This window comes from Leucoraja erinacea, chromosome 21, assembly GCF_028641065.1.
Source record: "Leucoraja erinacea ecotype New England chromosome 21, Leri_hhj_1, whole genome shotgun sequence".
Classification (NCBI taxonomy): domain Eukaryota; kingdom Metazoa; phylum Chordata; class Chondrichthyes; order Rajiformes; family Rajidae; genus Leucoraja; species Leucoraja erinaceus.
In genome coordinates, this window is record NC_073397.1 from 31,295,253 (window position 1) to 31,319,443 (window position 24,191).

At 43.4% G+C, this 24,191-nt stretch overlaps 2 protein-coding genes across 2 annotated transcripts; one reads left to right on the plus strand and one right to left on the minus strand.

Annotated features, from left to right (window-relative positions):
- The first annotated feature begins 1,850 nt into the window (after positions 1–1,850).
- zgpat (zinc finger, CCCH-type with G patch domain) lies at positions 1,851–13,820 on the plus strand. Its single transcript, XM_055652521.1, is given in 7 exon segments — positions 1,851–2,489; positions 5,850–5,983; positions 9,312–9,464; positions 10,078–10,172; positions 10,174–10,210; positions 11,269–11,683; positions 13,383–13,820. Coding segments are annotated over 7 exon segments (1,521 nt in total). The 5' UTR covers positions 1,851–1,941; the 3' UTR covers positions 13,522–13,820.
- A 6,262-nt stretch (positions 13,821–20,082) lies between these two features.
- On the minus strand, positions 20,083–23,948 carry si:dkey-78k11.9 (P2Y purinoceptor 1). The gene has a single exon (XM_055652522.1). It carries the CDS (start codon positions 23,272–23,274, stop codon positions 22,186–22,188), a length of 1,089 nt encoding a protein of 362 aa, XP_055508497.1. The 5' UTR covers positions 23,275–23,948; the 3' UTR covers positions 20,083–22,185.
- Between the last annotated feature and the right edge of the window lie 243 nt (positions 23,949–24,191).

Below are 24,191 nucleotides of genomic sequence, written 5' to 3' on the forward strand. Positions count from 1 at the left end.
CCCTGGAGAAAAGGAATGAGTCACCCATTCCTTCTACTGAGTCCTTTTTTTACCCCCAGGGTGAAAATATCAAAGATGGCATAGGTTTAAGATACAGTGGGTGCCTGGAATGCACTGCTCGGGGTGAAGGCAGATGCAATAGTGGCACTTAGAGGCTTTTGGATAATCAAATGGATATGCAGGGAATGGATGGATGTGGATCATGTGTAAACAGATAAGAGCAGTTTGTCTTGGCATCTTGTTCGGCACAGACTGTACGGGCAGAAGGGCCTGTTCCTGTGTTGTGCTGTACAGTTCTATGTTCTGCATCCTTTTTCTGATCTGAAGCTGAAATCCTAGACTCCAGTTTAAATTATTCTGTAACCTCTGGACTCTTGAAATAATAGACTGTTAGCCGCCCAATACTACCTCAAACCTTCTTACAGCAGGAGAAACAAGAAAAAATGTAGATGTCTTGAGCAAAACACAAAGTAACTCAGCGGGTCAAACAACAACTGTGGAGGATATGGGTAGGCGACGTTTCGGATCGGGACCCTTCTTCGAACCCTTGGAGGATCCCAAACTGAAACATTGCCTATCCTTGTCTTCCACAGATACTGCCTGGCCATGCATTCATTTCACTCCTACCATCAGGAAGAAGGGAAAGGAGTCGGGAAACAATGACCACAAGGTTCAAGAATAGCTTCTTCCCAACCTAGAGATGCTCTCTGGCCCACTGACTTACACTGGCACTTTGAGCCTTTTTTCTCTCGCCAGAAATGCTGCCTGACCCACTGAGTTACTCCAGCACTTTGTGTCTTTATTTTTCTCCAGAGATGCTGCCTGTCCCACTGAGTAAATCCAGCATCTGCAATTTCTTCCTACACAGTAATTCCAGCACTATTAGGCATTAAACCTCCAAATAAAGTCTGAACTACAGAGGCTAGGGGCCTTATGCACTTTTATTGCTTGGTTGTTTTTATGTATATTTGTATCTGAAATGTCACCTATTCCTTCTCTCCAGGGATGCTGGCTGTCCCACTGTGTTGCTCCAGTTTTTTGTATCTATCTTTGGTGTAAACCAACATCTGCAGCACACGCAACACACGCGCGTGTTTTATTGTCATAGATCCCAGATAGAAGAATTACATTCTTATTTTCAGCAACACTGCAGAATATGTAAACATAGTACACTGTAAACAATATAATAAACGAGAAAACAGAGTTCAGTGTGTGTGTGTGTATATATATATATATATATATATACACACACACATGTGTAGGAAGGAACTGCAGATGCTGGTTTAAACCAAAGATAGACACAAACATCTGGAGTAATCAGCGAGACAGGCAGCACACACACATGTGGAGGAATTAATTGGTGAGTTTTGGTTAGAAACCAAAGATAGAGACATATGTGTCTGGTGTAACTCATATATATAGACATATATATATATATATATATATATATATATATTTTTATATATATATATATATGTATGTGTGTGTGTGTATATCAGACATATGTGTCTGTGTGTGTGTATATATATATATATATATATATATGGGTGTGTGTGTGTGTGTATATATATGTGTGTGTGTGTGTGTATATATATATATATATATATATATGTGTGTATACACATATTGAACTTTGTTTTCTCGTTTATTATATTGTTTACAGTGTATTATGTTTACATATTCTGTTGTGTTGCAGATATCATTGTTCTATCTGGGACCTATGACAATAAGACATTCTTGAATGTGTTTTGCTCTGATAACAAGGCTGGGCGGTGATCTTTGCTGGGCCGGGCCGGGCCGACACGAGTCATCCCCACCGCTGAGAGGCGGTGCTGCGGGGGTCCGAGGGCGGATCGAGCCGCTGAGGCGGCGGTGGGATGGCGCTGAGGAGCGGGGTAGAGGGGCCGTAAGGACCGAGGCCGAACTCCCGAGGCCGGGGCCATGGACGAGGGGAGCCTGGAGGCGGCGATCGAGGTGTACAAGGGGCAGCTGCGGCAGGTGGAGGCGGCGCTGGGGGCCGAGGTGGAGGCCCAGGCCCAGGCAGAGGCCGAGGCCCAAGCCGACCTGCAGCGGCTCCGCGCCGACCTGCAGCAGCTGGTCGCCCTCACCGAGTCCAGCCTGCTGTCGGTGCGCAAGAGCCGGCTACTGGAGCAGCTGGAGCCCGCACAGGACGACGAATACGCCGCTTTCCAGGCGGCTGTGGGCGGCGGCGAGCCGGCAGCGGATGAGGAGAGCAGCCGGGAGGAGGAGGAGGAGGTGGCGGCGGCGGCGGTAGAGGAGGTGGGGGAGGTCGGCGGCACCAAGGTGCGGGCTCCCTACCGCACACCCTGGGCACCGCTGCAGTATTACAACGCCATGATCGTGGACATGGAGAGCGACGAGCCCCCCGAGCCCACCGTGAGAGTCCTGTGGATCCACCCCACCCAGCGCGCCATGAAGCCTTGTCCCTACTATCTCACTGGCACCTGCCGCTTCCTCGACTCATGCAGGTAGCCTGGAGCAAGCTGTCTCTCAAAAAGGATAGACACAAAAACCTGGAGTAACTCAGCGGGACAGGCAGCATCTCTAAAGAGTGATGTTTCGGGTTGAGACCCTTCTTCAGACAAAGGATTCCCTTCTCTCCAAGATAGTTATTCCAGCATTTTGTGCCTATCTTTGGTACAAACCAGCTTCTGCAGTACTTTGTTTCTACATGGAATCAAAGGATTCGATGGGCAGATCAAATGCGTGCTGGAAGCCTGGAGTACAAAAAAACAAAGATGCTGGAGATGGCAAAGATAGACACAAAGTGCTGGAGGAACTCAGCGGGTCAGGCAGCATCTCTGGAGAACATGTTTTGGATTGGGACCCTCCTTCAGACTGAATATAGATATGATCCTCATTCAGACTTGACCCAACCCTTTCAATGTCCTCCAGAGATGCTGAGTTACACCGGCACTTTGTGTCTAGCTTTGGTATAAACCAAAATCTACAGTTTTTTGTTTCCACATGCTGGAGATACTCCTGCAGAACACAACGTGCTGGAGGAACTCAGCAGGTCAGACAACATCTCTGGAGAACATGACTAAGAAGGAACTGCAGATGCTGGTTTGCACCGTAGATGGACACAAAGTTTTGGTTCGAGACCTTTCATCAGACTGGCTGAAGGTCTCGACCCGAAAAGTAATCTTCCCCTTTTCTCCAGAGATGCTATCTGACTTGCTGAGTGGCTACAGCTTTTTGTATCTTATCTTCTGTGGAGAACATGTTTTGGGTTGGGACCTTTCTTCAGACTGAACATGGATAGGTAACGTTTTGTGTCAGGATCTTTCAGACCCGACTCAAAACATCATCTACCAATGTCCTCCAGAGATAACTACTGCCTGACCCACTGAGTTACACCAGTACTTGACCCGCTAAGTTACACCAGCACTTTGCATCTTTCTTTGGTATAAGCCAGCATCTGCAGTTCTTTGTTTCTACATGCTGGAGATACTCCTGCAGAAAACAAAGTGCTGGATGAACTCAGTGGGTCAGGCAGCATCTGTGGAGAACATGTTTGGGTTGGGACCATTCTTCAGACTGAATGTGGATAGGTTTAGTTTTGGGTCAGAATCCTTCTTCAGTCCTGAACCGAAGCATTGCCTATCAATGTCCTTCAGAGATGCTGCATGACCCGTTGGGTTACTCACTACTTTGTGTTGTACACAAGATTCCAGCAACTGTAGTTCCTCATGTCTACATGCTGGAGATACTCAGTGGATCTGACAGCATCTGTGGAGGACAGGGATAGATGACATTTTGGGATGGGTCCCTTCTTCAGACTGAATTTCGATAAGATTACGTCTTGGGTTGGGATCCTTCTTCAGCCCCAATGTTTCCACTGTGGTGCTTCCTCTGGCTTCAGAATTCGCACTTCTATACTTGTCTCAAACCTCTTGCCTTTTCATCTCTGGCCTTTTTCCGACCATCTGCCTATCAAATAACCTCCCTATCACTCGCTCCTCTTTGTCCTGCCCATTTTCTCTCCCAGCTTTCTCACCTCCAGCGCAATTACCCTGAAGAGATCCCGACCAGAAACATCACCTATCCATGTCCTACAGAGATGCTGCCTGACTGGACGAGTTACTCCAGTAATTTATGTTCTACACAAGATTCCAGCATCCTCAGTTCTTTTATGTGTATATGCTTGAGATACTCAGCGGGTCAAGCAACATCTGTGCATAGAGAAACAGTGTTTCATCAGATCATGGACTTAAAACGTTAATTGTTTCTCTCTCGGCAGATATTGCCTGAGCTGCTAAGTGTCCCAGGCAATGTACGTAGATCACCTTATCTTTACTTGCATGACTCAAAATCTAAGGGAGAGAGGTGTAGGTGCTCCCTGATGCATGCAGTGGAAGAATTTAAAGCTCATCCACACTATTATTTCAAATGCAGATAGGGATACAAGGGGGAAACGGATAGAACAATTTCTCCATGAAGGATTGATAAGAAAGCATTAGAATTAACCGGTTTGTCCACGTGTATAGTTTGTATCTGTGCAATATAATTCAGGATTAAATTGCTCTTTTGCGTTAAGGTCTAGAAAATTACAAGCATCATCAAAATACAATGAGTAACTGGTTTAGATACAAAATTGTTTGGTTCTTCTCAGAGTGACCTTCAAAAGAATAAAAAATAAAATATAAACAAAATGGTATGAAGGGTGGTATTAAAATGTACTGCCATGAATCACTTTTTCAGGCATTAAATGTAAGCAGCCATTTTGACTTGCGAGCAATTGGTTGAACTATTGACAACTTTGGCATTGATCACTGTGATTTATTGTCTTGACCCATTGACCTTAAGTGACAGGACCGTATCTGTTCTCTTTCCTGTACTTCGGGGTCTCGCCCCTTCTCCCTCCCTCCAAGAACAAGGATAAGAATTATCCATCTACTCATCACCCGTCCTTTAATTCTCATATTCAATGGACCATGCTTCAATATTTTTTAACACCCTAAATGTGATATTGTAGCCAGATTAACCTTTTTAGGATTCTGAAATGGCCGTTCCACAGGGATATACCTGGGTTCTGCCTCCTCCAATACCCATATCTCTTCCCATGACACATCCCTATACAATTCCCCCTTCTCCCCTATCATTGCTCTAATCTCTTCAGGTTCCTTGAATGTTGTTGAGCACCATATAACCTGCATGTGGCTGCACAAGAACATCAGAGAGAGGCCTGTTGCAGTTTAACTCAGTTCTTCATTGCTGTAGTATGTATTTGTACCCACTAGATGTCCAAAATAAGTTCAGGCAGGATCATTAAATATTGCAGAATGCATTCTTTGTTTCTCACATGGTGAGGTGAAAATGAAAGATATTCGGAGAAAGACACAAAATGCTGGAGTAACTCAGCAGGTCAGGAAACATGTCTGGAAAACATGGACAGGTGATGTTTCTATCAATTTGCATCCTTCTTTGGTAAACCAGCACCTGCAGTTCCTTATTATTAAAAGGGAAGATATCTAGTTTGATTTATAATCTCTCCAAACCATGGAGGATAGAAATTTTTCAGTGAGTCCTGATAAGAAGTGCATGTACCTGGATGCTTGTTTTGATGCCCCTTATTATTTACTAGAGACGAGGTACTTTTGTGAGATATTAGCACAACTAATGTTGATAAATGAGGGGGAAAGCAGGAGATACAAGGGATTGAAGGCCTGGATCCAATGGAGGATAAAGTAACGTTGAGGTCTATTGCCAGTCTGGGTGAGTGAGGCCTGGATTTAGACCAAAAATGTTGACTTAAATGGAAGACTAATGGAAAATGATGTATTTTGTAGCAACATTTTCAGTGCTGAAATTAATTGTTTGACCAGATACTCGCATGGAGAAGTTGTGGCTATATCTGAACTACGAGAGTTTGAAGAACTGGACCTTAGTTCACTTGAAGTGGGGTCACCCTGTTTAGCTAAATTTGAAGATGACATTTGGTACCCAGCTAAAATCCTAGGTGCGTACATCATTTATTAATCTAAGTCTAAGAAACTGTAACCATGTTCCCAATGGTTATTTCTGTGTAGATTATCTTAGTACTGTACCTTTTTAAGTAAATATTTTTTAAGTGAATATATCTGTGCAATAAATTCAACTTTTCGCTGCAGAAGAGATTACTTTATCTGCTGAATATTTTAATTGCAGGATACCGGGATTGTCACTGCAACTTTGTGGGAGATATGTATGAATTTTCACTAGTTCTGTTATTTAACATAATATTGTTTATAAGAAAAATGTAAATTTATTTATCAGTGAGCTTAAATCCAGTCTGTTTTAAATTAGCATTATTATACTGCGATAGAACTATGTTACCTTTCATTGTAAATTGCACAGTGTTGTAAAGTAAGCTCTTCTAAATTCAAAAGTAAGGGAATTTGACATGATGCGTAAAGCAATGTACTGGAGGAATTCAACAGGTCAGGTAGCATTGGAAGTGTGTTTGTGCATTGCGCGGACAGAGGAGAAAGCTGAGGCAGGTACAATTGCAGCGTTTGAATTGCACGTGGACCAACATCTGAATAGGAAAGGTTCTTCGGAGAAATGGGCCAAATGCAGGCAAGTGGGTTTATCATAGAATGTGAGTACATAATTGTGCTTTGGCTAATCCTTTGTAGGTAGCAAGTCAGCAGGCAAGTGAAATTAGTTTGAGAGTTTATGTGATAAAAGAATATCACCATTCGTGGCCTACTTGCTTATTTCTGCAGTTAAATTCTATTGTTCCAGTTCCAAATGACAAAAGATTAAAAATAATAATGTGAAATCTCACAGGCTACGGTATCTGTTTAGAAGCAGTATATAGAAAAAGTGTAAAATGTGTAAGCTGCAGCACCATGTATATTAGTTATGACTTATACATAGTTTAAGAAATATAATTACAGTTTCTGCCCTTCAGTTCTATGATTTAGGCCACTACTATTAAGTTCTGTTTGTACAAAATATACAACACTATAGCTGTCCAACCTCAGTTGTTTTATCTTGCTTTTTAAATTATAAAATCTAAAATACTGCATATTTTGATATTTGCTTTGAATGAGCTTATATTTGAGCATTGTGTTTGGGAAAAACCTAGCTACAGGTGCACAACCTTTTATCCGAAAAGCCTTGGGGTTAGAGTGACATTTTTTCGTAATTCATCATTTTTTCGGCTTTCATAATGGAAAGATTTTTAGCGTAGACTTTCTAACGTTCGAATTCTGGCTGCATGCTATATTATTAAAGTCTACTTTGTGCAATATTTGATGAAGGTCGTGAGTTTGCCCCTCCTTTCCCGGCAGTTACCATTCTGCGATCGCGTTTTCCTTCAATCTTCAAGGAACATTTTTTCTTGCAGAATATGGAGAGAATATAGCAGGGTTAGGCTGGGATCATTCTCTGCGAGATAATCTTAGTGCGGGAGAACAAGATGTAAGAGAGGTGTACTGACTGTGTGGGCAATGCCTTTAGAAAAGTTTGTATTTATGAATGCCCACCATTCTCAAAAAGCCGCTGTTGTCTCCCTGTCCCTCCAACTACAGAGGAATCCGACTGCCTTCGATGCGCCGCTACGGCGACAAGTGGCAGTTCTTCCCACAGCCCGAGCTGAGGGTCGCCCCCTCATCCGCAAAACCCGGGTTCCTCTGGAGTTGGAGCGGGGCTGGGCTAGAGAAGTCTCTGGGATCTCCGTGCTTGCAGTGGGCCTGGGGGTCGAGTATTAATTTTGCCCCGATGAGGGGGTGCAGCTTGGGCTGTGGGCGACCTGCCACGTCGCCGTAGCGGCGCATCGGGGAGCGGCTTCTGGTGGTCCTGACGTCTCTCAGCTCCTGTCCGGGGGACGGCCGGAGACATCAGGACCAACAGGAACCCGCTCCCCGATGCATGCCGCTACAGCGACAACTTGGCATAAGTTCGCCCTACAGCCCGAGCTGACCCCTCATCCGCAACCTGTGGTTCCTCTGTTGACCATTTCTTTGGAGCGGGGCTGGGCTAGAGTTTGCTGCTGGCTGCTAAAAAAATTTCTGGGATTACATTTATTCCGTCACAGTTTTGCACTGGGGAGTGTCCCGTTGGTCCATCTTCCAGTCTTCCAGGCCACCACACCCTGGACTGGATGAGACTGGGAACTGAACTGCCCTTGTCCCCCTCCCTCTTAATAACTGCACAAACAACTCCACAGTTCCCAGTCTCAGCTCCTGTACAGGGGGGTGGCCGGAGACGACACAGCCCGAGCTGCGCCCCCTCATCCGCAACCTCAAGACCAAGACGCACCTTGCACACCATCAGCTTCTGTCCCTACGGGGGGCGTGTTCCTCTGTACTTGGAGTGGGGCTGGGCTGCTGCTGGCTGTATTTGGGTCTCTGGGATCTCCGTGCTTGCAGTGGGCCTGCTAAAGGTGGCCGGTGTCCCGATTTGGTCCTGACGTCTCCGGCACGATTGGCACTCAAACAGCTCCGAGAGAGAAAACATGTGCAAACCCCCCATTGCCGGTGCTTTAATGGGTGGGGAGCTGGAGAGGGGAGGGAAGGGGTCACACACATGGCCTGGAAGCAGAGGGGTGTAGGTGAGGTGAAACTTAAGGGAGCGACAATTTGCTGCTGCCTGCCCGCTGAGTTAAAAAGTTCTCATGCAAGACTCACGATACACTGTGTATCGTGAGTCTACCGTGGGAACTTTTTAACTGAGCGGGCAGGCAGCAGCAGATTGTCAATTATTAACCTTCCCGCGCAATATACCCTCACCTTCTCTTTTATGAATGGGGATTTAGTTCCCCTATCTTCGAGGACCGACCGGAGGTTCCGCTGTCACCTCTGCGGGCCGCCCTCGCAGAACGTTTTCAAGGACCTTTCTTCAAGGACTGAAAAAATGTCGCTATTTCGTTATTTGGAACCGGATAAAAGGTTGTGCACCTGTATTTTATTATGTGCACTGCATTTAGTTTCAGGCTTCAGCCAATAGGTGGCGGGTTAGAGTGAAATTTTGATCTTGCTTTCCTATCATTTTTAAAATTTTCATTCATTGAATGAAAGTAAATTTGAACCGTAACAACCGTAGTCTCAGCTGTACGAATTCATTCTTGCATGCTATATTTCTTAAAGTCTACTTTGTGCTTTGTATTTTGATGACACGTGTCAGAGTTTGTGTTTAAAAATAATGAAGAGCATGGGTTTAGAAAAGATAGAACCAGATGATAAAGAATAAGCATTGAATAAATTGATCATAAACTCCATGTGTAAAGCAATGCCATTTAGAAAAGTTTGTATTTATGAATGTTGGCTCGTATGTGCAAATAATTTGTGTTTTGTTTTCAGATATAGATAATGGTTATTTTACAGTAAAATTTGACTCCTTGCTTCAAAGAGAAATGGTAGTGGAAGGGGATGGGATTATGCCAGTACATCGGAGTGATGAGTCTTCCTCGTCATCTAGCTCTGAGGATGAGGGTCAGCTTGGTTATGCCAAAGGTAAGGCTTACAACAAAAAAGTTACAGCTATTTCTTCAGCAAACCACATCCATTGAACAGTATGATGTATTTTAAAACCGTTTGCGGGAACAGAAGGTATTTTATCAATTTAAAGCCATTATTAAGTAATGCCTACAATGTAATGTTAGGTAAGAAATTGTAAGGTGACTGGTGGTCTAGAATGTTATCAGATCATAATTCTACAATTCAATACTAATGCACAGTAATCTTTAGAAATACTTGATTTTAATTTAGTATTATCCCTGCCACACTAACAAACCAACCTCCCTAGTTGATTCTGCATACGGACATTCTGATATTAATTTTTTGACTGTTCTGATCTATTCTGCTTCCACTATTAACATGCTTTTTGAAAAATCACAGCATTTACAGACTTTTCATAAATCTCTTCAGTTATCTATATCTGATGTTACACTTAATGACTTCAGTCGGTTATCTGTGACTTTTTAATTTGTTGACCATTTCTTCCTGTGGAGCTCTGGGATTATTACATAAATTGTTCCAATCAAGTTTGTAAAACAATACATTAGGCTGCTAAAAAACAATGTTCTGCATTTTTCTTTCCATTTATTACATTTATTTTGTTTCACAGTTTTGGATGCGAAACCTGGGGAGATGGAAAATTGGACAGCATCTTCCAGCTCTTCATTTGCAGGCTGGGAAGCCCACACTCGAGGCATGGGATCCTAAACTAATGATGAAGATGGGTTATGAATTTGGCAAAGGTAAGGAGGTTATTACTGCCCAAATGTCCCCTGGTAGAGAAATACTTAATACTCTTGCTGAGATACAAACAAAATACTGTCCAGCACAAGATATTGGTTCTATTAATTAGTTGCATAATTATATTGACATATTGAGCTTTATGTATTAAATGTGATTCAGTTACGATATTTATGAAAGTTAATTTGCATGCAACAGATGATGCTCAGTAAATTTGTAAATGGTGAAGTTGTGTCACGAGCTGCATGCTGTTTCCAAAATTGAATTATTTAGTGCTTGCAATACTTCTATCCTTTACTTTCTACAATGGTGTAGTCTTGTCAATGAGTGATGCAATGCTGCTAAAGAAAAAATTGTGTTTATTGATAACGAAAAATGATTTGTATGTTTCTTAAATGTATACATTGTATTCCCTTTCCAAATAAATCGACTGCGCACAAGCAGTTTGGAGCCGAAATAAAAACTGAAATACACATCAGGTCAAACAGCATCTATAGAGAGAGAAATAATGTTAACAGTTCAGGTTATTGACTTTTCACCATTGACTTTAGACTTTACTTTAGACATACAGCGTGGAAACAGGATCTATGGCCCACCGAATCTGCACTGATCAACGATCACACCGTAGGCTAACACTACCCTACACACTAGGGACTTGCTTTTTTTTTTAATCAAACCAAATTAACCTACAAACCCGTATGTCTTGGGAATGTGGGAGGAAACTGGAGCACCTGGAGAAAACCCAAGCGGTCACAGGGAGAACATACAAACTCCATACAGACAGCACCTATAATCAGGATCGAACCTAGTGTCTCTGGTGCTGTAAAGCAGCAACTGTATTGCTACGCCACTGTGCCGCCTTTTCAGTCAGTTCAGGTCAAGTCACTGTCACTGACTTCTCACCTTCGGCCAGAACGAGTGACTTTGTTCTCTTCTTCACACATTTAGCCTGACCTGCTGACTGTTTCCGACTTTCTGTTTTTTTTTTCAGATTTCCAGCATTCGCTCTTGTTTGCTCTTTGATTGCTAACTTGGGCCGTTTTTTTTTTTTTCCTTTTAGGTTTAGGGAAGAATGCTGAAGGTAGAGTGGAGCCAGTACACGCAGTGGTTCTACCGCAGGGGAAGTCGCTAGATCAATGCACTGAAATCCTGCAAAAAAAGAGAGAAGGAAAACTGAACCATCTTCATAAAAAGAAGCACAAGAGGAAAGGTCAAGGCGGCTCGTGTATTAAAGAGAGAAAAACACGGCAAAATGTGTTTGACTTTTTGAATGATAAACTCCAAAGTACTGGGCAGACCAGCAGCTCGTCAGCTCAAACTGAACTTGCTAAAAGAAACAGCAAAGAATGTTACAGGGCCAGCAACAGCATGAAGAAAACGCTAAATGTCCAGCTCTTTCAGATAATGCAAAAGATAGACCATACAGAAAAGGACATTGCAAGAATTATGGAAGCACTTGCAAGAAATGTTGGAAGGTATACACCACTCTCTTTACAATTTGATCTTAATTTAAATTGGTAGTTCTGTCATGTAAATAATTCATATTGTTTAAGATAGTAGGTAGTCACTGATGAATGTGATGAAGCAGCTCAAAATTAAGAGGAGGAAAGGACCTTGTTCGGTTCCTATCAGAAAATAGTACCCTGACATTGCATCTCTTTCTCAGCTGCTCAATGGGTAAGCTGGGTAGAATTGTCAGAATATTTCAATTGGACAGTAGTCTATAATGAAAATCATGATATTGGAAAACTGACAAAATGCTGAAATACTCGGCAGGTTAGACAGCATTTGTGGAATGGGAAACAGGGGTGGTGTTCCAGTTTGGAGATTTTATGTAACAAACTGCTGAAATCTTGGACAACCATGTTTAATGTGTTGGAATGAACTGCAGAAGCTGGTTTATACCAATGATAGACACAAAATGCTGGAGTAACTCAGTGGGTCCGGCAGCATCTTTGGAGAAAAGGAGAAGGTCAAGTCAAGTCACATTTATTTATATAGCACATTTAAAAAACAACTCTCATTGGCCAAAGTGAGATAAGAATTTGTTATAAGAATAGCACAACAAAACAAACTACATACATATATACATGTAGCCCTCACTCAGAGGACGTCAGGAAAGGCTTGGGAGTATAGATAAGTCTTTAGTCTTGACTTAAAAGAGTCGATGGAGGGGGAAGTTCTGATGGGAAGGGGGATACTGTTCCACAGTCTAGGGGCTGCAACCGCAAAGGCGCGGTCGCCCCTGAGCTTATGCCTGGACAGTGGGATATTCAACAACCCCAAGTCGGCCGATCTGAGGGGCCTGGAGGTGGAGTGGTGGGTGAGAAGACTTTTTATGTGGATGCTGTTTCGGACTCCTTTTCTCCGGAGATGTTGCCTGACCCCCTGAGTTATTCCAACCATTTTTAATGTTTACCACCAATTTTAGTGTCATCTTCAAATGCTTTCAATATTCAACTTTTCCAATGCCACCATGCCACGTTATTGTTCATCACGTTCACCTAACATTTATCTACATTAACTTGTGTTGGACTTCCATTCCATGGTGTACTGGTTCTCAAGTCTTCCGGCCATGTTCTACCGTTTCATTATCCTTTTATGGAAGCACGCAGCCAACATTCCTTGACTTGCATCATTGTAATTTTCCCCCAACCACACCCTAACAAATGAATATAGCGTCCTAATACCTTAATCACCAGTAATGCCCTTTTGAAACTCGTTTATCTTGTTGCCTCTAATTCCCATTTTAATTTCCTTACAATTGATTGCATGGCCTAGCTATTTTCTTCATTCCTTTCCAACTCTCCCCCCCCCCCCCCCCCCCCCCCCCCCCCCCCCGCAACAGCTGCAGGGTTTTGTGACCTGCAAATTATTTTTCTTTGCTAATTTAAAAATCCACATTAACTGGTATCATTTAACGTATTGTCAATTATGTAAGTGAGCTCAAGATATATTTTGCTGAATTATTGTATAAATAAATATTTTTTAAGGGAAGGGGAAAGCTGCGATAAAGTTGTTTTTATGTTGTGTAGAGTCTCAAACGAGGTAAAATATTTTTCAATCCTTTAGAGTAAAGGTGAAGGTTTAACGTTGGTCAAAGAATATCAAGAATTATGTAATATCAACATCACTTAGTAGTATGTTTCACTATTCTCCACTGCTTTATTACAGAGACAAAGCAGTAACTTCTCATCTTGAAGAGAAGTTGTCTAATGCAAGGAAGCAGTTATCCTATCTAAAGACTCAGGAATCCGGGGCAACGCGGGAACAAAAGAAAGGAAACACGCACAAGATGATGACCAAATTCTGATTTGAAGTCCTCCAGTGTTCTTTGTTCTGTTTTGAAGTGTAAACATTTGTGCGGCATTTTCTGCGGCAAATATATGTATACAATGACATTAGTCTAACCTGTGCTTTTAGGTGTAACTTTTTGAAGAGTTTGCAGAGAACTAATAAGGAAAATCTCTTCTGTTCTTAGAAGAGACTCAGTGTAAGCACCCAGACATCACAAATGCTCCACTAACTTTTTTAAAACCCAGAAAAGTTACGTTGTTTTGGTCTTGTAAATCGTAAAGTGGAAGTTATATTAAAATGTTTTCTCCCCTGTGATTTTTCGTAACTTAAGAACACGGAGTTAAACTCAAACTTCTGGTCAAGCTCAAAGAAAAACGTTTTTTTTAAAATAAGAGATTTCCTGTTTCCGTGTGTTGACAGACTGGAAATTGATTTGGTTTCAAATATCAACTCAATTTAACAATTGTGATTCCTGGATTCAACACCGTGCCATTTGAGGAACCAGATACCAGCCATACTCCCACTCAAGTGTTGCAGGAGATCCTGGAACTCTGTGTATCAAATGGAACTTGTTTACTTCTGGGCCGTTAGATGACTTACTCAGGGAAAACCTGAGGCTCCATCTGCAGGTAATACAGCAGAGGGTCTCAGCATCGTACGATTGAAGATATTGCAACGGTGAACCAAGATTGTGGAGAAAATAGATGATTTTGAAATGGTGTTTGTGATGAACAGCAGCGGCAGTGAGCACGTACTGGCCAGTGAATGGCAAGACCAAGTGTCGGGCATTAAAGGTGTTGACACTGGCTAGGGCAGACATGTTTATAGAAGGAGGAGGTTGACAAAAAAAATGTTTAATGTGGCAATAGTTTGAATAAACAGGAGACTGATAGAGCTGAAATGCACAGGAATTAAATTTGTTTTCTGCTGACACATGGTTTTGCGCTTGAGTTTTAACCCAACATCAAGGAATAAATTAAAAGGAAAATATTAAAGATTCTTTCCAGTGCCCACTTTATATGAAGTCTTTTCAGTCTTCAACATAGGACCTTTGGCTAATGGTCCTATGTTTCAAATCTGGTGTCATTTTCAGACATTGAATTCTGATCGCTGCACACAACGTCAAGCAAGGCTCTCGACCCGAAATGTTACCCATTACTTTTCTAATAAGATGCCATCTGACCTGCTGAGTTACTCCAGCTTTGCGTAGGAAGGAACTGCAGATGCTGGTTTAAATTGAAGATGGACACAAAATGCTGGAGTAACTCAGCGGGACAGGCAGAATCTCTGGAGAGAAGGAATGGGTGACATTTTGGGTCGAGACCCTTCATCAGACTAGAAACGTTATCCATTCCTTCTCTCCAGAGATGCTGCCTGCCCCTGCTGAATTACTCCAGCTTGATGTGTCTTGTCAAGGAGATATGGTCTGGTCAATTGAGCAGAAAAGGAGCAACTGGAATTAATTCCAAGATAGTGAGAGATAAAGCATTTGGGAGGAATAACAAGAAAGGGAGTGCCCAATAAATGAGAGAATATCGTGTGGTGATGGGGGGACAAAGGGGCCTTGGAGTGTGTGTCCGCAGGCCGTAATGGTCGCAGGATAGATCAGAAAGATGGTCAGGAAGGCAAAATAATTTTATTAGCTCAGCATGGAATAATAAAAGATAAGAGTTTGTGCTAGAATTGCATACAGCTTGTTAGATGATAGCTTGAGTATTGGGCAAGTTCTGCACCCCAGCAGAACTGAATGCAGTATTCCCCCAGCTCCTATTTTGTGAGCAGGACCCGAGTTCAACAGGGAAATGTCAACCCCACATTTCTCTCATCAAGCCCATAAAAATATTGTATGTTTAACTGCAAATGTTTCCCTTGGTTGAACTAGGGCCATTCTTATAAAATAAGATCTGGGCCATTCAGGGTATATGTGGGAAGAGGTTTCTTCATTCAACTGGGCCTAAACAGTTGTGGAGTACTTCAATCATCAATTCAAGAAAGAAATCAAAAGATTTTCAGATATAATGGCAATCAAGAAATATACGGTTGGTTAGTGCAGCAAAGAGGTACCACCTCTAATTCTTTTAAATTCTGGAGAAAATAGGCTCAGTATAGCAGAGAGGTCAAAAACCAGGAAGCATATATTTAAATTAATTGGTAGAAGGAATAAAGTGAAGACGAGGAATTTTCTGAAGAAAGTTATGAGCAACATTAGGTTATTTGGCCCATTGTGTCTACTCCGCCATTCAATCATGGCTGGTCTACCTTCGCTCGCAACCCCATTCTCCTACCTTCTCATAACCCAACACCTGTGCTAACCAACAATCTGTCAATCTCCACTTTAAAAATACCCATTGATGGCCTCCATAGTCTTCTGTGACAATGAATTCCACAGATTCACCACCCTGGTGATCTCTTGTGTTCTGCTTCAATGACATGTCCATGTAACAAATTCAGTATCGCTGCATGATTCCATGCCTCTGTATACATGTCCCATGCTCTATGTAACATATCTCAAGAGATGGCAAAGTCCTTGAAGGAGTCCATTTCCATCCTCAAACAGAATTTGGTGCAGAGCCAACAAACAGGTCATTCTTTACACTCTTTGAGAGTCATGCACATTTCTGTAGATGGCATATTTTTCAGATACATTTGTGTTATAGAAGCTTTTAAAGCAAGTTCACCATTTATAGATGGACATTCAGAGGCGTTATTCCTCTGGTTTAATTCCAATAGAGGCCTGCTAGTTAACACTTGTAAGATGAAGACAGTCATGCATGAACAAAGCTGACCATTGTAACTCTTGAACTGAGAAATGCTGCTATTAATGTAATTGCCTTAATATTGGTATGAATGTATTGTTGTCATGTGTATTGAGGTACAGAGAAAAGGTTGTGTTTGCGTGCTATCCAATTAAAGTACATAGAAGTACAACAGATAGTTCAAAGAGAACAATACTAGAGTACCGAATATAGTTTACAGCATTATGGTGTTACAGTCCCAGAGATGAAGTCCAATTCCCACAATGACATAGATTGGAAGATCGGGACTACACCAAGCTGTTTAGTAGTCTGACAACAGAGGGGAAGAAATCGGAGGCATATGTTTTCAAGCTTTTGTATCTTTTGACCGATGGAAGAGGGGGAACAATTTTGCCCATCAGAAGTGTGGATACTTTGATCAATCCAAATGCATCACCAGCTCTAAAATTAAGCACTTAAATGGAATCTGAGAACCTTAATGGGACCAAATCCTTCCAATGAAAGAATGGTCATGTTTGCTGAGGGTTCGCCCAAGCACAAGGTCAATGTGATCTTGTGCTCAGTGCGATGAGCATTCGAAGATAAAACCCATGACTCGAAGAAAATAGGGAGGGCACGAAAGGTTTGTATTAATTTGGTGTTCTCATTGGTATTGTGGCAAACTTTTCATAACCATAACAAGCTCCAAAATCAGTTTGACTTTGAACAGTTTTACAGTGAAGGCTATCAGGCTCATGGCCAAAGAGAAAATGTTTATATACTGCCAGTCATTTGGGAGTGGCATCAACCAATTCAGGTGTCAATAATTGTTTGGATTAGAATGAGAATTAATATCTTGCATTATTATGTTTGGATGACCAAACCACGTTTTAGTCTATGATTCACTGAAGATCGTGTAACTGTGCAGCACGGAATCATGCCCTTCAGCCAAACTCAACCATGCTGACCAAATTGCCTAATCAAGATGAATGAATGAATGAATGAATGAATAAGTTTATGGGCCAAGTATTCACATACAAGGAATTTGCCTTGGTGCTCTGCCCGTAAGTGACAACATGACATACAGTGACAGTTAGGAATGACACATAAAACATTAGTAATAAAACAATATTGATTAAACATGTGGATTAAATAAAATACCAGAGCAAAAGGAGGCTACAGATAGAGCTACTACTCATGGGGGGAAAAAAGCTGCTTTTATGTCTGACTGTGGCAGCTTTGACCATCCGGAGTAACTTTCCAGAAGGAAGTGATTCAAAGAGATTGTGGTCAGGGTGAGAGGAGTCAGAGATGATCTTACCTGCTTGCTTCCTGGCCCTTTCAGTGTACAGTTCATCAATGGAGGGAAGGTTGCAGCCAATAACCTCAGCTGATCGGACAATTTGCTGCAGCCTCCGGATCTCGTGCTTGGTGGCTGAGCCAAACCAGACTATGATGGAGAAGGTGAGGACAGACTCTACGATGGCAGTATAGAATTGGACCATTATTGCCTGTGGCAGATTGTGCTTCCTCAGCTGCCACAGGAAGTACATCCTCTGTTGTACCTTTTTGACTGTGGAGTCGATGGTGGCCCCCAAATTAAGGTTCTTGGAGATGATGGTTCCCAGGAACTCCAGAGACTCCACAGATGTGTTGTTGATGGTGAGTGGGTGAGAGCTCTCCTAAAGTCTGCAATCAATTCCACTGTCTTAAGAGCATTGTGCTCCAGATTGTTGCGATGGCACCAGGACGCCAGCTGTGTCACATCCACTGTCATAATTCCACTTGTCGGCACCTTCCAAATCATTCTGATGCATGTACCTGTGTCTACTACTTCCTCTGGCAGTTCATGTATACATCAACTTTAGTTTAGTTGAGAGATATAGAGTGGAAAGAGGACCTTGGGCCCACTGAGTCCGCGCCGACCAGCGATCACTCGTATACTAACGCACTGGTGGGCAATTTACAGAAACCAATTAGCCGACCAACCTGCACCTCTTTGGAATGTAGGAAGAAACGGGGAGAACGTACAAACTCCGTACCTGTGTGAAAAGTTGCCCCTCAGGACCATTAATCTCTCACCTTAAACCTCTGCCCTCTAGTTGTAGATTCCCATACCCAGGGGTGGATATTCACCTCATCTACGCCCCTCATGATTTTATAACCTCTAAACGAGGTCTCCCCTCAGCCTCCTAGAACTCAAACCCTGGAAAGAAAAGAAAAAACCTTAATTTCACCCTATCCTTCCAATAACAGAGTGATCGCTGTACATAGCACTCAAAATGTAGGCTTACCAATATCTTGTACATTTGGAACATGGCCTCTTTACTCCTGTAAATATCCTGACAGAGGAAATGCAAGTGTACCATATTTCTTCTTCACACCCCAGTCACATGTACCAGCACCTTCATGGAGTTATGTACCTTCACCCCTCGGTCTCTTTCTTAAGGGGCTGTCCCACTGCGGTGACCTAATTGGCGAGCGTAGAAGAGTTTAGGAGAGTATGAAAAAAATGTAATGTTGAAGACCTCCTTCAACTATGTTGAAGACTTGCTTCGACTAGCTTCGGGAAAATTGGACACCGAATAGTGGAGAGTGAAGATGACCTCCCTTTGACCTACCTTTAATTACCTTTAACTACCTCTGATTACCTACGAATAACACGCGGACCTACTACAACCCACCGATTAAACCTACGAGTAAAAAATATATAAATTTTTTTCCATGGCGACCTTTTTTTACTCGTGGGCATTTTTCAACATGTTGAAAAATACGCCACAACCTAGCTGAGGCCTCGAGTACACGGGGACCACTCTCCAGCATGAAGAAGAGTTACAAAGGCTTCCTAGGACCTCGTGTCGACCATGCTGCGAGTATGAGTAGAGAGCAAACTCGCCAGAACTCACGGATTAGGTCGCCACAGTGGGACATCTCCTTTATACAGCAGTTCTCAGCAGCCTTCCATTCACTGTGAAAATCCCACCCTGTGTTCTCCTATCCAGATGCGACATCCAAATTAAACTCCATCTGCCATCCCTTGGCCCATCAGCCTAGATGATCAAGATCCCATTGTAATAACAGATGACCTTCACTGTCCAGTGTACCATTAATTTTACTGCCGCTTGCAAGTCTAACCATGCCACCTACACTCACAGCCAGATTGTTAATTTAGCGAACAACAGTAACCCCAGCACCGATCACAAGGATATACTACGAAGGTAGGGACAGCAGATGCAGGACACATAGACACAAATCGCTGGAGTAACTTAGCTGGTCAGGCAGCATCTGGAGAAAAGGAATTGGTGACGTTTCGGGTTGAGACCCATCTTCAGACTAAGAGTCTGGTGTAAAGGGAACTAAGAGATATAGAAGATGCATAGACTAGAATAAATGAATGAAAGGTTTGCAAAAAAGCAACGATGATCAAGGAAAGGTGGAGCCCACAATGGTCCGTTGTTGGCTGTGGTGATATCGAGTTATACAGAGAGTGAAACTGGTAGGACCACTAGGGTGGGGGAAGGACGGTACCTCATCCTGGATCCTATTTGATCAAACCTTCCAGCCCAGTGTAATGTGCGGTACCTTGTCAAAGGCCTCGCGAAAGGGCAAATGTTCAGACATCTGCGCATGTAATTGCCCCTCAATTGCTAATCTCTCTCATTCCCTCCCGCCTTCTTGCACTCCTCCAGACAGACCAACTCTTAGGTAACTAGACACAAAATGCTGGAGTAACTCAGCGGGAAGGCAGCATTTCTATTCATACGTTTCATTCGTTTGTTCTTTGTACCTTTCCATGCCACTATTTTCCCTCCCCTGACTCTCGGCCTGAAACATCACCTATTTTCTCCAGAGATGCTGCTAGACCCACTGAGTTCCTCCAGCATTCGGTGTCTATCTTTGGTGGAAACCAGTATTTGCAGTTTCTTCCTACACACTTCTTAAGTAACTAGCATTAACGTCCCACCGATAGCACCAACATTAGTTGTATCATCATCTGCCGACCTTACTATACAAACATGTCCTTTGTTCTCGCTACTAGATTCACCTCTCCATTTTGAACATGCATCTGGTTCTTCTGAAGATTCATTCATGGGAAACATTAACTTATACTCTCCACAGACACGGCCTCATTCATAGAAACACAAAAACATGGAAAATAGGTGCAGGAGGCGGCCCTTCGGCCGTTCGAGCCAGCACCGCCAATCATTGTGATCATGGCTGATCGTCCCCAATCAATAACCCGTATCTGCCTTCACTCGGTATCACCACAGTTTTCTGAAATTTATTTCAGATTTCCATCATTAATTGTTTTTATTCTGTATAACCCACAACATAAATATAAAGCGCAGCTCCAGATAACAAAATAACAGAGTATCGACGAAAGCTATTTATAACTCAGAAGTGTTAAACAATACATGGTTTACCATCCAAAGAAACATGAACTATATCCTCCGATGAAATTGTTCCAGTGGTGCGAAAAGTTGTCTGTAGAATTTGTATTTGGATGTTCAACATTCATGGAATATGGCATAACGAGTAATACATGTGTCATACATTGTAATGTGAACTCACGGTGACACAATAGTTGACACACGATAAAAAACCGAGTGGTAGATACAAAGTGGAAAATGTGCTTCCATTATAGTACAGTATTTTCCCTGTCAATGGGCATTTCTCCAGGTCTAATGCCACATTTATTGCTGAGAATGTTTTACATCCAGCGGCGAATGAACAGGATCATTTGAGGACACAAATAGCTGGATTTGAAACAGCAACTCTGCAAGCGACCTGCTAACGGTCTGGTAAAGTCTAAAGAAGGGTCTCGACCCGAAACGTCACCCATTCCTTCTCTCCAGAGATGCCGCCTGTCCCGCTGAGTTATTCCAGCATTTGGTGTCTATCTTCGGTTTAAACCAGCATCTGCAGTTCCCTCCTGAGTTAACCAGCATCTTTCAGAGGGCAAATTGGACAAGCTTCGACGGGCACCTTGGTCGGCATGCCTTGAGCCTGTTTCGCGACACCTGTCCCCACCTCTCCAGTGGCTGTAAGCGTTGGCGGCAGTTTCACTCATCACACATTTGGCGTATTTCCTGCGTAATCATTGGTGCTTTATAATCTTCACGGTGCAAGAGACGGTGCTACATCCTTTGGCGAAATACCAGAAAGCACACTTGAAGAAGAAGGCACAGCATGCAGAGATTCCCAGTTACCCAGTGTCTCACTGTGAGCGTCGTTAATAAAGACTGCAACTACCACAGCCGAATTTCACCGAAAAACACAGCATTCAAGAACGTTTTTTTTAGGAATTCAATGTATTGTTTCTTTTCATACACGCCCCAGGACAGACCAAGATATGTCCATCCTTGTCAATATCAGTTATTAACACTGTGATAGTTACAACGACTGAAATTAGATGTTTGCAAGAGCTTTAATAATTCTAATTGTTTAAAAACTTTGAGTTTCATCAGTTATCTTTTATATCAATCCAAGATTATTTTGAATTATTCAATATCAAACATTATCCGTGGATTCTGCAATTGTCTGAAGAAGGATCTCGACCAGAAACAAACATTTTCACACAGAGAGTGGTGAATCTCTGGAACTCTCTGCCACAGAGGGTAGTTGAGGCCAGTTCATTGGATATATTTAAGAGGGAATTAGATGTGGCCCTTGTGGCCAAGGGGATCAGAGGGTATGGAGAGAAGGCAGGTACGGGATACTGAGTTGGATGATCAGCCATGATCATATTAAATGGCGGTGCAGGCTCGAAGGGCCGAATGGCCTACTCCTGCACCTAATTTCGATGTTTCTATGTTTCGATCACCATTCCTTCTCTGTCTGGCCCGCTGAGTTACTCCAGCATTTTGTGTCTATTTTCGGTGTAAACCAGCATCTGCAATTCTTTCCTCACACACGCGATGGTTATCTAAAGCATTTAAATGGATTCACACGACTGTTTCGTACCAAGTTGGTAATAAAACGTCTTGCGGAACTGAAGGGTGGTTTTTCGGTAATAAAACGTCTTGCGGCAGTGAAGGGTGGTTTTCTCTGGCGCCGTTGAATAAGCCGCGCATTTTTACACTGAACGTTTTCATTCTCGCCACCACTCCGTCCCTGGCTACAAAGTAGATGAACGGGTCGATGCAGCTGTTTAAACTGGTCAACCCTCTGGTGACCTGGTAGTACACGTAAATCGACCTGGTATTTCGCGCACAGAAACCTTCCAACTGATAGTGCCTGGAAGTCAAATTGAGATATCGCAACAGATGGTAAGGCGCAAAGCAAACGGAAAACAACAGCATAATAATGATGGCAAGGTTCCGGGACCGTTTCATGGGACCTCTGTCCATGCTACGGTTTTTGCTGAGCACCACCGCGATTTGACAGTAACATGCTATGATGATTAGAAAGGGAATCAGGAATCCAGTCACTGAAACCACCTTGACGTACAACAGGTAAGAGGTCACCTCTTCGTTTGTCACAGTGTCGTAGCACTTTGTGCCCTCGGCGTTAGTATTGGTGAAATAGAAATCCATTAAGGTTTGGAGCAGAACCAAGGTCCAGACCAGGGCACTGATCTGAGCCGAGTGTCGGCTCTTCCATCGTCCCAACATCCTCATCGGATGTACGATGCCCATGTAACGCTGCACGCTGATGCAGGTGAGGAATCCGATGCTCCCGTACAAATTCAGATGGAAAACCAGCCTGCAAATTCGGCAGAAGCCTTTGCCAAAAACCCAGCGGGCGCGGGCGGAGTAATAGGCCACGAAGAAAGGCAGCGTGAGCACATAGGACAGGTCCGCGAGTGCCAGGTGAAACACGAAGAAATCCCCGTTCAGCCATTTCCTCCGCCTCAAACACAGGCAGGCCAGCACCGAGGCGTTCGTGCAGAAACCCACCACGAACACAAACACGTAGGTGATGGAGATCAACCTGTCCTGGAAGATCTTGTCGACCAGGCACTCGGCGGTTTGGTTCAACACTTTGTAACCAGGAGTGGGCGAAACCGCGATGAAAGAGGTTACATCCGTCATTCCAAATGGCCCACGGGGCAGCACGGCGGGGCCAGGGTGGATGGGAAGGGCCGCATTAAAACTGGTAATCCTGGCACCCCGTCAACCAACAGCCACGCTATAAATCTGAACCAGAAAAATACCAAACTTTGGAGTAACTCGGCGGGTCAGGCAGCAGCATCTTTGGGTCCGGACAACTTGTTTAGAACATCAAACTCCGCTCAACCACTGAAGCAGAGGAGCTGAACGCCATTCAATGGCAGCATGCCAATTCAATGTAGGCGTGGGTGAGCGGCGCGGCAATTAAAGGACCACAGCCACACCCCGTCCTCTAAGAACATGCAAGGTCCTGTACCAAAGGCACGCACATGCAACCTGCCCAAGACACAGAATCTCATTTTGCAGGAAGGAACTGCAGATAGATGCTGGTTTAAACCGAAGATAGACACAAAAAAGCTGGAGTGACTCAACGGGACAGGCAGCATCTCTGGAGAGAATGAACGGGTGACGTTTCGGGTCGAGTCGCTTCTTCAGGCTGATGTCTGGGGAGTGTGCGGTAGGGGGAAAACTGATTTGGGACCCGCGGATTCCTCACGGCCGGAGTGGAGGAACCACCCTGAAATCCAAATATTAACAGCGCAGCGAGGTAGAAGTGAGTGGGAAACTTAATCAATTGATAAACCCCCCGTCCCCAGCTTTGGCATTCAGATACATTTACAAACTATTAAAAATGTCAAGGGTATTTAAAGGCACAAAATGCTTAAGATGTGTCTTTAAACGGGGGGGGGGGGGGGGCAGTGACACGACTGGTACAGCTGCTGCCTCACAACACGAGAGACCCTGGTTCGATTCAGACCCCGGGTGCTGTGTTCTGTGTGGAGTTTGCCCGTTCTCCCTGTGACCGCGTGGGTTGCCCCCGGGTGCTCCGGTTTCCTCCC

Coding starts and splice junctions, on each gene's coding strand:
- si:dkey-78k11.9 (XM_055652522.1), bottom strand. CDS start 23,274: ATGACGGATGTAACCTCTTTCATCGCGGTTTCGCCCACTCCTGGTTAC.